Source organism: Octopus bimaculoides, chromosome 17, assembly GCF_001194135.2.
Source record: "Octopus bimaculoides isolate UCB-OBI-ISO-001 chromosome 17, ASM119413v2, whole genome shotgun sequence".
Classification (NCBI taxonomy): domain Eukaryota; kingdom Metazoa; phylum Mollusca; class Cephalopoda; order Octopoda; family Octopodidae; genus Octopus; species Octopus bimaculoides.
The window spans coordinates 4,839,731-4,854,837 of NC_068997.1; the positions used below are offsets into that span (position 1 = coordinate 4,839,731).

Consider the following 15,107-nt stretch of genomic DNA (forward strand, 5'->3'; position numbering starts at 1 on the left):
TTTTTTTTTTTGGTGGTGGGGTTGCTGATAGTCTTGCAAAAATGCAGAAAATTTCAGTAGACAAATATGTGATGATTTCCTCATTTTGTCAGATGACAGCTATCTCACATTCAGCCTGACTGTTCTGATTTACTTTCATTTTTACATGTGCATGGATATAACTTTTCACACCATACATCCATAACCATAGGACTTTATAAAATACAAAATGGATCAAGAAATGAAATAAAAGTGAGATATCTGTACGTCACTGGATTTAAGTGGCGAAAGCTTGTACAACACGTTTGCCACTTTTGCAATCTTCATAGCAGGTTCCAATGACAAGCATTGCAAGATCATATGCATGCGCACACACACACACACACAAACTCACAAACATACATACATGGTAATAGTTATAGTCAGTCCGATACTCAGATGTGTGTAAATATTGCTCATATGAAGGCAACGTACTAAATATTGGAAAAGTTGAGCTACAGAGTGCAGTAAGATTGCATACATTCTTCGTATGTGTTTTAAGCATTACATATATTCCAGCATATTTATATAAATGATACGTACATCTTAACATATTTATATAAACACAGCATTGTAACAATACACGCATAAAGAAGTAAGTCTAGTAATGTCTCAAAACAGTTTACGAAAATGACAAACGCTGCTCAGTATGTCCGTATCAATACAATTGTAGAATTGAAAACAACCTGAAAGGAAAGATTACCCAAGCTATAAACAACTTCAAATTTAATTCTGACAAAACTATATCAAAACTTTTAAAGATCATTGTCTCTTTTGAAAAACAGATACAAATATCTGTAAATAGACAAAATCATCAAGGCTGATCATGTCTCCTTCAACCAAATCATGACTACAATCGCTGTATACAATGGACCTACAAAGATTTGTATGAAGTATATATACAATCTGACCTCCAGAAGTTTGGTTTTATGCAAAGCTAAAAAATTTGTGGAACTCTAAACACCCAGAATTAGATTTTTCCTTGAAGTAGTTGAATGAACAAGCAAAATGTATCATTAGATATAAATTGATACATCTAACAGACATATCTGATTCAAAGCAGGCTAACACTATAAATCCAGCCATTGAAAATAATCATTTCACTTCTCCTGATGAACAGACAGAATGGTCAGTTAAATCTAGCAGGAAACATGCCAACAATTTAGCTGAGCTCCATACCTATGCTGTACAAACAGAACACCAAAAACTTGTGGATGCCTCACAAGCAATCTGGGATTATAGGTTTCAACAGGTCCACAACCTTATTTGAATGACAGGTGATAACACCAGTGTAAGTAAAGAACCTAATGAATTAGAATCAGAAGCAGTAAATGAAATTGCAAACAAATATTGCAGACCACAGAGTGTAGAGGTGTTGGAAACAACCAACGCATGTACTAGCCTGTTGATATATGTGTCAGCTATTACATTACTAGTGTATCACAAAAAGGTGAAGCCCTGCAACTGAATCAGCATGGACACAATTTTAAAAAATAAATGTTATTCCTGTGAAAAAGTATCTCACAGATTATAGTTACGAAATGTAACAGTGACTGCCCCCCCCCCCACACACACACACACACACACAATCACTTGACAGCCGGTTTGTTTATTTCCCCATAACCTAGTGATTCAGCATAAAGAACAAAACAATAGAGTAAGTACTGGGCTCAAAAAATTGTACTTGGGTCAATATGTTCAACTAAAACTTTCAAAGCAGTATCCCAGCATGGCCACAGTCCATTGGCTGAAACACGTAAAAGATAAAAGGATAAAATCATCATCATCATCATGTATACTTTCCATCTTGGCATGGGCTGGACAGGTTACCACAGTCCGAGTCATTTCCTATAACAGCTCCTAAACACTGGTGCTTGTACCTGTCATTTGGCTTGTGGAGGCATGTGGCTTAGTGATAAGGATGTTGGACTCATGATCTTAAGATTGTGGTTTCAATTCCTGGACCTGTTGTGTTCTTGAGAAAAACACTTCATTTCACATTGCTCCAGTCCACTCAGCTAGCAAAATGAGTAATTCTGTGACCGACCAGTGTCCCATTTGGTGGGGAATATATATGCCATGAAACTTGGAAACTAGCCCTTATGAATCAGTATGACTCGAGAAGGGAACTTTACTTTTATTTGGCTTGGTTTCCACAGCTGGATGCCCTTCCCGTCACCAACCACATTACAGTGTACTAGCTGCATACACACACATGTACACGCATATGTGACAGACTTCCATACAGTTTCTGTCTTTTGATTCTGCTCACAAGGCATTGTTTGACCCAAGGTTGTAATACAAGTCACTTGCCCAAGGTGACATGCAGTAAAATAGAACTTCAAACCACATGGTTATGAAGTAGACTGTACCCCACATTGCCATGGCTATGGTTATTCTTATCTTAAAAATAGTTGGGAGAGGGGAGTTTATTGATGAAAATTTAGTTGCTATAGAACCCCTTTCATTACTTCATAGCCCCTATTTTTAAAACTTTAAGGAAGGGTTGTTAACTAGATTTCTATGCTGCTAATTATAGCAAGTCAAGAGATGCCTTGGAAGTACCTTTTTTTAAACCATAGCATTTGTAGCTGTTGTATAAGATTTACAAAAAAAAACTTGGATATGAGAACTGCATAAATAATATTGACCAATCAAATCTTTATGTATTGATATTTAAAATGTCACTGAGTGAAATAGAAATAACAGTCCTAAGAACTGGGTTACAGATATCAGTATACACACCTGCAAACACTCACACAAATATCTTTTATTTGTACTGATAAAAAAATGTTTGCATATATAGCTAGATAGGTGGGGGTAACCATGACCCGTTTCAAGGCTAATTCAATTTCTGCTAGTGTTATTTAATAGCTCTATCTATCTATATATCTGTCTGTTTATCTCTTTATATATATATATATATATATAGATATATATATATGGGAGAATGTACGAAAAAACAACAACAGACGAGGACAGGTGGTGTAAATAACAAAAGGATGTATTAGTATGACGCTCGGGAATATGGAAAGTGTTTGACGTTTCGAGCTACGCTCTTCAACAGAAAGAATACGGAGACAAGGAGAAAAAAAATTGAATAGTGTTCAGTCAATGGTCAAATATATATATATATATATATATATAATATATCTATCTTACTCCCCCTCTCTCTGTATGTATATATATATATATGTGTGTGTGTGTATGGAAATATGCTGCCCCTCTCTCTCTCTGTATATATATATATATATATATATACACACATGCACACATATTATTATAGGTGCAGGTATGGCTGTGTGGTAAAAAGTTTGCTTCTCAACCACATGGTTCCAGGTTCAGTCCACTGCATGGCACCTTGGGCAAGTATCTTCTACTATAGCCTCAAGCCAATCAAAGCCTTGTGAGTGGATTTGGTAGACAGAAAGTAAAAGAAGCCTGTTGTGTGTGTATATATATATATATATATATATATATATATATATATATATATATATATATATATATATATACACACACACACACACACACACACATATTTCATCATCATCATCATCATCTTTTAGCATCTGTTCTCCATGCTGGCAAGGTTTGGACACTTTCCAGCTAGCCAACTCCTGCCAAACCATCCAACCCATGTCACCATGGAAAACGGGTGGTAAAAGATGATGATGATGATGACGTATGTGTGTGCCTTTGTGTTTGTCCCCTACTGCCACTTGACAACCAATGTTGGCATGTTTACATCTCAATAACTTAGCAGTTTGGCAAAAGATAGAATAAGTACCAGGCTTAATGTGTACTAGACTAACAGAGTAAGTGCCAGGCTTTAAAAGAAAAAAGGTACTTGGGTTGATGTGTTTGACTAAAGTTCTGGAGCAAATAAAAGATAAGAGACATATATGTATATATATATATATATATATATATAAATTAAAAATGTAAAATTAAAGCATTTTAATTTTATGTTTTAATTTTACGTTTTTAATTTATTCTTTCACCTTGGCCACTATCTGGCATATACAGGTGCTTACAATTATCAAGCATTACCTCTAAAATTTGCTTTACCTACATATATATATATATATGTATATATGTATGTATGTATGTATGTATATTACATAAACACATATCTATTCAATCCTCCTCCTTCCATTCATTTTATTTCTTTTCATATCTTCAATTTTCCAGGAAATGTTGCTTCACGTCCCAACTGTCAGTAAATCTAAAGTGGCTAAATTTCACAAACTCTTCAAATCTGTGCCTCGGTCGGAATCTCTAATTGATCGTAAGTAGACCATCTTCCATCTCCTGACTCTCTCTGCAGATGCAACAACCAAAATATTTTAAGATTTGCACAGTGAGTGTGGAGTTTGAGTGTTTCTTTAACCCTAGGCAAATATAGAAGTAAACATACCAACCCTAAATCCTATTTCAAGATCAGCCCTCACCTCAATTTCCACCAGAGTTAAACCAGGATGATATCTGCTAATAAGAGTAAATACTCAATCATTCAGTTCCTGATCCAATCACACTGCACAGCATAATTTGGTGACAGAAGCCTATTGTGTATTTTATTGAGGCAGATTTTCTACAGCTGGATGCCTTCCCTGTCACCAACAATCACCAGTTTCCAAGCAAGGTACTATTTCCCCCAGGACTCTTTCAGTTTCCACCTACCATATCCATCCACAAGACTTTTGTTGGTCCATAACTATAGTAGAAGACACCCAAATGCCACACAGTTAGATTGAACCCAAAACCATATGGTTGGGAAAGGAATTTCTTAACCTCACAACCTCTGTCTGTCTGTCTGTGTGTGTGTGTGTGCGTGCATGCGTGTGTCTTTTACAATGTATACTTATCAACAATGCATAAATACTCGAGAAAAGAGAAGTGGGGAGGGTAGTGAAATCCCTAGTGGTTGTTGCTCTGTCTCAGATATAAACTCATCTTTGTCAATTGCTCCATCCAAAATGTAATAAATCAGTGATCATCAGTCATTGAAAACCTGTAACCATCAACTCCACTGTTAATCACTTGTAATGTAAAATTAAAACAGAAATTGAAATATAATAAAAAAAGATCAGTTTTGCAGTCAAAATTGGGGTTTCATTCCCTTGGTTTCTGTTTTTGTGTGAGATTTATTAGCCATAAGAGGTTGTGAGGCAGGTGTCTCACATATGGCTATGTTGTTGTTGGACCTCAAGTTGGCCTTCATCAAGTGGATCTTTGATCATAGATGTTCCAACAGTATCTTTTTAGAAATAACAGCCAAATCTCCCTAAAACCACAACCCCCTCCACCTCCACCATATTTTAAAGATAAGAACATTTTTGGATAATGTCATTTCAGATACACAAAAAAGATGTGGCTGGAACACTTTTGATCTGCTTGATCAGGGCTGGACCACCACTCCTTCCTGACCAATCACCTGATGTCTGGTCATATCACCCGGTTAGTACTGGAACAGACCATTTGTGTAGATAATCCACTGTAATCAGATTAACAACCCAACAGATTTACTTCTGAAATTAATCATCATCAAATCTTTTTACGTTGATGTCTTTAGTTCACATAAGGATTTAAAAGATATTCTGATGAAATTTCTGCCACAGACAACACTGCCATGACCATCATGGTCAAACATAGTCCACTGGTATAAGCAGAAGGAGCAGTCTATAACTAATGAATGTTTCATTAGTTTGCACTTTCTAGATATATATATATTTATATGTATATACATGTATTGTGTGTATATGTATATATGTATGTATATACATGTATATATCTATACTATAAAAGGCAGATTTTCTCTGTGTCTGTGTATGTTTAAAATTCATACATTTACACAATTCCAAATTTCTTGGATTAAAGAATCGCAATCAATATTCTTAATACAATTTGTTAGGTCACTGCGTCATTTTTTCTGGCAACGATCACACTCGAATGGTACCTTTAACATTCCACTGGCACAAGTGCCAATCAAGCAGAACTGTCATCAGCCACATTAGTGATTTTGATTTGATTTCACTTGCCTCAATAGATCTTTGTAAGCAAAGCTTATTCTCCAATGAATGAGGGATGTTCATAAGTGGGCTGGTTACACCCCACGCTCGGATGTGCTTTTAACATTCCAGTAGCACGAGTGCCAATCAGGCGGTACTGTCATTGGCCGCGTCAGCAATTTTGATTTTGATTTCAATTGCCTCAATAGGTCTTCGCAAGCAAAGTTTATTGTCCAATGAATGAGGGGTACTCATAAGTAGGCTGGTTACACCCACTGGCTTAGGCCATGGGCTGTGGTCTCACTTGGCTTGTCGGGTCTTCTCAAGCACAACATAGCTCCAAAGGTCTTGGTCACTAGTCATTGCCTTGATAAAGCCTATTGTTCAAAGGTCGTGCTTCACCACCTCATCCCAGGTCTTCCTGGGTCTACCTCTTCCACAGGTTCCCTCAACTGCTAGGGTGTGGCACTTTTTCACACAGCTGTCCTCATTCATTTGCAGTACATGACCATACCAGCGCAGTTGTCTCTCTACAGCTGGATGCCCTTCCCAACGCAAACCACTTCAAGGGTGTAGTGGGTGCTTTTACATGCCACCAGCATGAGGGCCAGTCAGGTGGTACTGGCAACGACCATGCTCAAAAGGTGTTTTTTACGTGCCACCTGCACAGGAGCCAGTCTGGCAGCACTGGCAACGACCACTCTCAAATGTTGTTTTTCACGTGCCACCAGCACATGTGCCAGTGAGGCGCTGCTGGCAATGATCACGCTCGGATGGTGCTTTTAATGTTCCACTGGCACGAGTGCCAATCAAGTGGTACTGTCATCGGCCATGTCAGCAATTTTGATTTCACTTGCCTCAACAGGTCTTTGCAAGCAAAGTTTATTGTCCAGTGAATGAAGGGCACTCGAGGGGTACTCATAAGTGGGCTGGTTATACACTACTGGCATAGGCCACGGGTTATGGTCTCACTTGGCTTGTCGGGTCTTCTCAAGTACAGCATATCTCAAAAGGTCTTGGTCACTAGTCATTGCCTCGGTGAGGCCCACCTCATCCTAGGTCTTCCTGGGTCTACCTCTTCCACAATTTCCCTCAACTCCTTGGATGTGACACTTTTTCACACAGCTGTCTTCATCCATTTGCAACACATGACCATACCAGTGCAGTTGTCTCTCTTGCACACCACATCTGATGCTTCTTATGTCCAACTTTTCTCTCAAGGTACTAACACTCTGTCGTGTATGCACACTGACATTACAAATCCAGCGGAGCGTACTGGCTTCATTCCTTGCAAGCTTACGCATGTCCTCAGCAGTCACGGCCCATGAAGAGTTTACTCAAACAAATCACCCCCAGTACTTATTTTTTAAGTCTGATATTTATTATTTTGATCTCTTTTGCTGGTAGGGGACACAAACACACACACACAGATGTATACACAGCAGGTTTCCACATATTTTCTGTCTACCAAATTCATTCACAAGACATTGGTTGGTTAAGGGAGATAGAGAACACTTGCCTAAAGTGCCACGCAGTAGGACTGAACCTGAAATCACATGGTTGCAAAGCCAGCTCCTTGTGCATGTTCTGTGTCTGTGTTTTTGTGTGTATATATTCATATGAGTGGTTACATATTTTTTTTAACATACATATATATATGTGTGTGTGTGTGTCTGTGTGTTTATGTATTATTTTTGTATGTTTATATGTGTGTGTTTTTGTGTATAGTTGTATTTGTATTGGGTCTTCTCATAAATAATGCGGTTTTCTTATACCTCTTTTATTTTTCAAAATTGAGATAACAAAGTCTTTTTTTAATCTAAATTATACTCTCCTACATTTTCTACAATGCTCTTCCATCTATCTGGTAGACTTGCAAGGCCCCTCTTCCAAAATTCACTTGTCCGTGACGAAAAATACTCCTCCAGCACTGTTTTGACCTCATCTACAGAATTCATATATTTTCCGTCCAAATGATTTTGAAGACTGCAGAATAAGTGATAATCAGATGGGGCAATGTCCAGTGAATATGGTGGGTGGGACATTGTTTCCTATTCCAACTGCTCCATCCTTTGGAATGTCATCTTTGCCTTATGTGGCCAAGCATTAGACTCAAGGTTTGTGAGGTACCCATTGACCCAATTTGCTGACTTTTCCAATGGCACGCAGGTGTTGATGAATGGTTGAATGACCAAATCCAAACTTCTCTGCTAGTTCCTCAACAGTTACAATGGGATTTTGTTCCACCAACGGGATTTTGTTCCGCATTATTTATAGGATGATCCAATATAGGGTAGTGAGCTGGCAGAACCACTAGCATGCTGGGTGAAATGCTTAATGGTATTTCGTCTTCCGTTCTATTCTGAGTTCAAATTCCACCAAGGTCAGCTTTGCCTTTCATCTTTTCAGGATCGATTAAATAAGTACCAGTTACACACTGGGGTCGATGTAATCGACTTAATCCCTTTGTCTGTCCTTGTTTGTCCTCTCTATGTTTAGCTTCCTGTGGGCAATAAAGAAATAAATATATATTTATTTGCAGGCCACATGCATGGTGAAGTGGTTAGAAAGTGACTTTGCAATCATAAGGTCCCAGATTTGAATACCACTGTGTGACATCTTGAGCAAGTGTCTTCTAATGTCACCTTAGCTCAACTCAAGTCTTGTGGGTTGAAATTGGGAGACAGAGTCTGTGTGGAAGCCTTTCAGATGTACTAGACCTGCAATGGTGCCATTAGGAGTATACATGTCTGTGGAATACCCAGCCACTTATACAATAGCTGAGTGATTAAGCTGTTGAGTTAATTAGACAACTGGATATTCATCAATAAAGAAATTCTTTAGTTTCTCTGTGTTTATGAGAAAAATGTGAAAGTGCATGGCTTAGGGACTAGGGTGTTCAGCTCATAATCGTAAGGTTGTGAGTTCGATTCCCAGCAGCACATTGTGTCATTGAGCAAGACACTTTATTTTTTATTTCTCCAATCCACTCACCTGGCAAACAAGAGATGTACCTGTAATTCAAAGGGGCCAGCCTTGTCACATTCTGTGTCACACTGAATCTCTCTCTCAGAACTATACTAAGGGTAAGCATGTCAGTGGAATGCTCATCCACTTGCACAAGAATTTTGCAAGCAGGCTTTTCCATTGATCGAACCAACTGGAGCACTTGTCATTACTACCCAAAAGCCAGGCCATGAGGAGAATATTCTGTGCACGTTTTTGTTTGGATGTATACTTGTGTGTATATATATATGTATGTATGTATCTGTGTACAGGTTTGCCTTTGTGTGTGTGTAGTTACATAACAATACAACAGAAACGCACATACCTACTAGGCTATACACACTTCATCATTATTGTGTAAAATATGTTCTATATTGTTTGCGTATATAAAACTACACATACACACTCACTCACACAAAATTACACTTATACACATTAAAACACACAAAACTAAATTTATGCACATTCACATAACTACACACATACACACACACACACACACACAATACACTGATACTCACATGCACACACACAGAGGCTCAAAGATAATTCTGTGTGACCTAAAGATGACAGTTAAATGTCTTCTATTAATTAGTTCTATCACCTGCAGTGGCTCAAATATAAATCTCTTTCACCTAACATGGACATTTCTAAAGCAAAAGATTTCATTTTTTTTAGATATTTCCTTAGAGGTAAAATTTGGCAACAAAAACAGCAGAAATTGATTAATCATGTGAGAAAAGAAGCCTGCCAAATCCAATGAAAGCTTCATTAATCAATATCTTATCGAATAGTTAATGAATTCTACACTCTGTAATTTTATTTTGTAAATGTTAATTTGGTTAAGTCAAGACAAGCAGTTAAAATTATTTTGTTTAACAAGTTTTCATAAAACTCATCTCTGTTGCAGAAAGTGAAGAAGGTATTAGATATAAAAATATAAAGTTTCCATAAGATTAGTGTTTCTTTAAGGGCTTTTTTGTGTGTTTGTCTTTGTTTTGACTTATAATTAGGAATGAAAGGAGTGTCTATTACTCTTTAGAAAACCTCCAAGACTGGTATGATGGAGGTATCCTTAAACCAGAAATCTACCCCAAATGAAGAAATGACCTCTGCTAAAAGCCATCAAGCAAGCTAAAAGTAGGAATTGAATGTAAAGAGCTGGAAGAAATATTACAAGGCAGTCATTTTGGATGTTTTTACAATGTACCACTCTAGATTGGTTGTTCTTTTCTGACTCCTGAAAGAATGAAAGGCAAAGTTGACCTCAGTTGGACTTGAACTTGGGCTACAGAAAGTCAGAACAAATGTTACAAGGCATTTTGTCCAACACTATAATAATTATGGCAATATATCATTTAACTTAGAATAAGATGGATAAGCTGTAAACGTGTTGCTAGTTAAGACAGACTGTATCACAGATGGAGTGGTCATCTTTATATAATAGTACCTTCTTGCAACTAAGTAGAGGTAGACTGGATAGTTCACAGTAAAGTGCCTTGGTCATGGACATAGTACAGTGAACTCTACCACACTGTGATACCTAATTATGGCCAGATACACTGGACTATAGACGGTTAAGTATCTTGGTCAATTTCATATGAACTGGTGATCATTCAGTGGGTAATGCCCTTTTCTTTAGACTAGCCGTCATTACCTTAGAAAGGTTTTACTGTCTCCTTCTATCCATTTTCCTGTACTCTCATAGAGAGACGATTCATTTGTTTCTACAGCTGCATGAATATACTTTTCTGCCACTAAACAGTCAACTGTGATGAAGTAGGGACTAGTGAAAAATTGGTTTTGGTTAAGCCATGCAGACTAAACGAAGCACAGTGACTGTATTAAGAGCTGACCACACGACCATGTAGTCAGTAGTCTAGCATCTTAACCTCATAATGTTTGTGTTCCAGTTGTAAGATTCTTCAAGGAGCAGTGTAAAAATTATCCCACTCCAGATATACAGAGAAATACTTGAAGTGGATTTGACTTATTGACCCATTACTTTCTAACCAATTAACTAAATGTTTTCCTTAATTAAATCCTAATTTGTTGTTTTCATTCATTGACAATTTTTAATATTTCATTTTATTGTAATTATCATTATTTTTTTCCTGATTCTTACAGATTATTCCTGTGCATACCAAGGAGATATTCTCCTGCAGGGACACCTGTACATATCCCTTGGTTGGTTTTGTTTCTATTCCAAGATCAGAGGCCGTGGCAGGCATGTAAGTAACATTCCCCTTGCTTTTGAGAGCTGGAATCATATGTGACCCACATAACAGCATAGACAACGTGTGGTACATTGATCCCACTATACAATCACATAGAGAGGAAGGCAAAGACACGCACTAGCATATTACAACTACTGGCCCTTTTTTGCTCAGTGTTTTCTGTCTCTTCTATTGAGACCACAATGATCATGGCCCCTTTCAACTAGCAAGGCTCACCCAATGTATTTCTCCCCATCTCCATTTAGGCCCCATTCAATATCTCTGTTCTCTCCCCAAATCTGGTTCTCTCAAGCCCACCCTATGTCTGTCCTCTCCTTCACTCACCATCCCTCTTGTGTTCCCCCACACACCACACATTTGCTGTACTTTCATGGAACTTGAACTTACCATATGTGCCACATGTTTCACAAAGTTACAGCCATTACAATTTCTGATTTATTTTATTTCATGTAGAAAAGTATGATTGGTTATTGATTTCTAACTGGCCAGTCAGCAGTTCGAGTGACAAGGGAGCATCAGTGCAACTAAGGCAAAACAAATATACTCTAGGGTATTGTAGTCCAGAGACATCTGTTCATTTGATTTGTTGCTGATGTTTACATGTATTGCTGATCTATGTTGGCAAAAGATACAGATATACAGAGACACATATAATGGACTTCCTGCACAGATTCCATCTACCAAATTCTATTTACAAGCCATTGGTTAACTTGAAGCCGTGGTGGAAGTTCTAACAAGTCATGAAGTTGTATAATGAAGTTTTCTTTACCACATGACCATACCTGCTCATATACATAATACATAAGATAGTTACACCCATGTATGCACACACACACACACACACACACACATTCACAGCAGGTTATCTCCTAGTTTCTGTTTCAGTTTAATGTTTCTCCTTCACCTGATATTGATCGACCCAAAGCTGTGCCAAAAGACATTTGCCCAAAGTGTGAAGATGTGACCCAATGTAATTGAATTCAGAATCATTTAGTTGTGAAACAGACTTATTAACCACACAATCATAGCTGTCTGTCTTTAAGGTTGTCTTTGAATAATGGTGGAACTTGGCATCCTTTCTTTCAGATTGAAATCCCTCTTGACAATGTTCTTTGTGTGACCAAAGAGAAAACAGCATTCATCATTCCAAATGCAATCGGAGTACAAACCACAACAGAGAAGGTAAGAAATGAAACTCTACACTTCAAAATAATGAGTGTGTGTGTGTGTGTGCGCGCGCGTGCACGTAGTTTGTGCGACTCTATTACTGCCATCATTAAACATCTCTGTTTATGCAGAATTCTGTGTACATGTAGTTGTGTGTGTTATACATACAGACACACACACACACATACACCTCACAATATCCTGACTAGGTTGATATTGTATATATGTGATATGGAAAATATATGCACTGTATGATAAACAATAACTAAATTGCAGGAAATTTTGTAAATATCACATAACTATATATATTTATGTGATATTTACAGTATTTTCTGCAATTTTATTATTGTTTATCATATTCCGCATATAGTGTATGTATTTTCCATATCATCATGCTGGCATGAGTTGACCAGTTTGACTGGAGCTGGTGAGGCCAGAGGCCACACCAGGTTCCATTGTCTGTTCTGGCATGGTTTCTACAGCTGGATGCCCTCCCTAATGCCAACCAGAGTGTACTGGGTCTTTATATGTGGCACCAGCGCCAGTATCAATCATGCTATGGCAGATGGACCTTCTTTAGTACAGCAAAGCACCAGATATCTTGCTCATCTCCTTCATGAAGCTCAATGTCTTGAGATCGGACTTCAGTACTTCATACTGTCTTTCTGGATCTCCTTCTTCCACAAGTTCCACCCGCTTAAAGTGATCAGCACTTCTGTATGCAACTGTGCACATCCATATGCATCATATGACCAAACCAGCAGTCTTCTCTTTTGCACACTGCATTTAATTCCTCTAAGGCCCTTTTCTTTCAATACACTAGCGGTCTGTTGCACATACTGACATTGCACATCCATGCCATATATATACATTATCAACTCATATTATTTAATAATACAGAATGTAAAAGTTAAAAAGTAAATTTTTAATTTCATTTACTTGTGGTACAAGCACATTGAAACATTGCTGTAGTAACTCAAGCTTTTCTGTTTGCTTGTATAATGGTTGGTAGCATTCTTTTAAACTCCTCTCAAAGCTCTAGGACTTTCAAAACGGCAGCAGCATTTGTTTCAGTTTAAATTCAGCAGCTATATTGCCAGAAACAAGCTGTGTCAGTCTATCATTTGTTACTTTATGCTCAAGTTCAAAAGTTTAGATAATTCTTCTTACACTTTACCTGCACTCACTATTCTGCTACTCAGTTTAAGATTATGCATAGTTATCCTTTGCAGCTTGTTCCACCATGTTTGTTATGAGTCTTTGCTTTTAATAAAATTTTCATTTTTCTCCATGAAACCTCATTTTTTGGACATATTTATTACCAACATATTTCCTGCAATACACATATATTCTTTAGTTTGTTTTATCTTCATTATTAAAGTGAGTTGATTCTTCCAGTCCTTCTATTCATCACAACCCTACAAGCCATCATAGTGGAGTTTAAGACTGGCTGTCCATGAGAACTCTTATATGCTGATGATTTAGTTCTCATAGATGAGTCTATGTGGGAGTTAGAGAAGAAATGTCAGGCATGGAAGCTAAACCTAAAATTGAGAGGCCTTAAAGCAAACCTAGCAAAGACAAATGTTTTTTTAGTAAGTAGGAAAGATGACAGGACCCTGGAACCTTCAGGGAAAAGGCCTTACTTGATACGCTAAAAAGGAATAGATTTAAATCCATCCGTTGTACTTAATGTAAGCTATGGGCACAGAAGAGATGTAGTGGAATCACTAGCAGATTATCTGAAAATGTAGGCATCATATGCTTGTGCTTGTATGAACTAGAGCAGTTCGTACAAGCACAAAATTGAGTGTCTTAAATACCCAGAAAGTTCACTAGAAGTAGTTGATAGCTTTTGTTTTCTAGGAGATGTAATTAATAAGAGAGGTGATAGTTGTGTAAGTATTATAGCTCGAGTAAGAACTGGTTGGAGAAAGTTCAGAGAGTTACTACCACTGCTAACAACAAAGATCTTTTTCATAAGAGTGAAGGATAGACTGTATGATACTTGTATTAGACCTGTAGTGCATGGTAGTGAGACATTGGCCTTGAATGCAAAGGACTTGAGAAGAATAGAAAGAAATGAAGCATGTTCTGCTGGGTGTGCAGAAATAATTAATACAATGAGGCTGAGTAAAAAAAAACTGGGCATTAGGGGAATCAGTTGTGTGCAAGAAAGAAGACTGTATTAGTATGGACACATGATACATATGGATGAGGACAACTGTATAAAGAAGTGCTGAGTGCTAAATGTGGCTAGAACTTGGACATGATGGAGACCCAAGAAGACATGGGATGTTTAGACTAAGAATAGGATAGATGAAGTTCAGAGAGCTGTTATCTTTGTTGACAACAAAAGGATTCTCTCTCAGAGTGAAAGGTAGACTATATGATGCTTGTGTGCAAACAGCTATACTCCATGGTAGTGAGACATGGGCTCTGAATGTAGAAGACATGCATAGAGTGGATAGAAATGAAGGTAGTATGCTTTGCTGGATGTGCAATGTCAGTGTGCATGTACGACGAAGTGCAAAAGTATTGAAAGAAAAGTTGGGCATAAGAGGAATCGGATTGAGCATGCAAGAGGGAAGACTATGTTGGTTTGGACATGTGATGCGTATGAATGAGGACAGCTGCATAAAGAAGTGCCAATCACTGAAAGTGGATG

General features: G+C 37.7%; 1 protein-coding gene across 4 annotated transcripts in view; it reads left to right on the top strand.

Annotated features, from left to right (window-relative positions):
- Positions 1-15,107, top strand: part of LOC106876158 (GRAM domain-containing protein 2B) — a 224,170-nt gene that overhangs the window by 195,355 nt on the left and 13,708 nt on the right. For all 4 annotated transcript variants that reach the window (XM_052973837.1, XM_052973838.1, XM_014924584.2 and 1 more), the window contains 3 exons: positions 4,213-4,309; positions 11,163-11,266; positions 12,359-12,454. In XM_052973837.1, the coding sequence (XP_052829797.1) occupies positions 4,213-4,309; positions 11,163-11,266; positions 12,359-12,454 (297 nt within the window). The remainder of the gene's footprint in view (positions 1-4,212; positions 4,310-11,162; positions 11,267-12,358; positions 12,455-15,107) is intronic.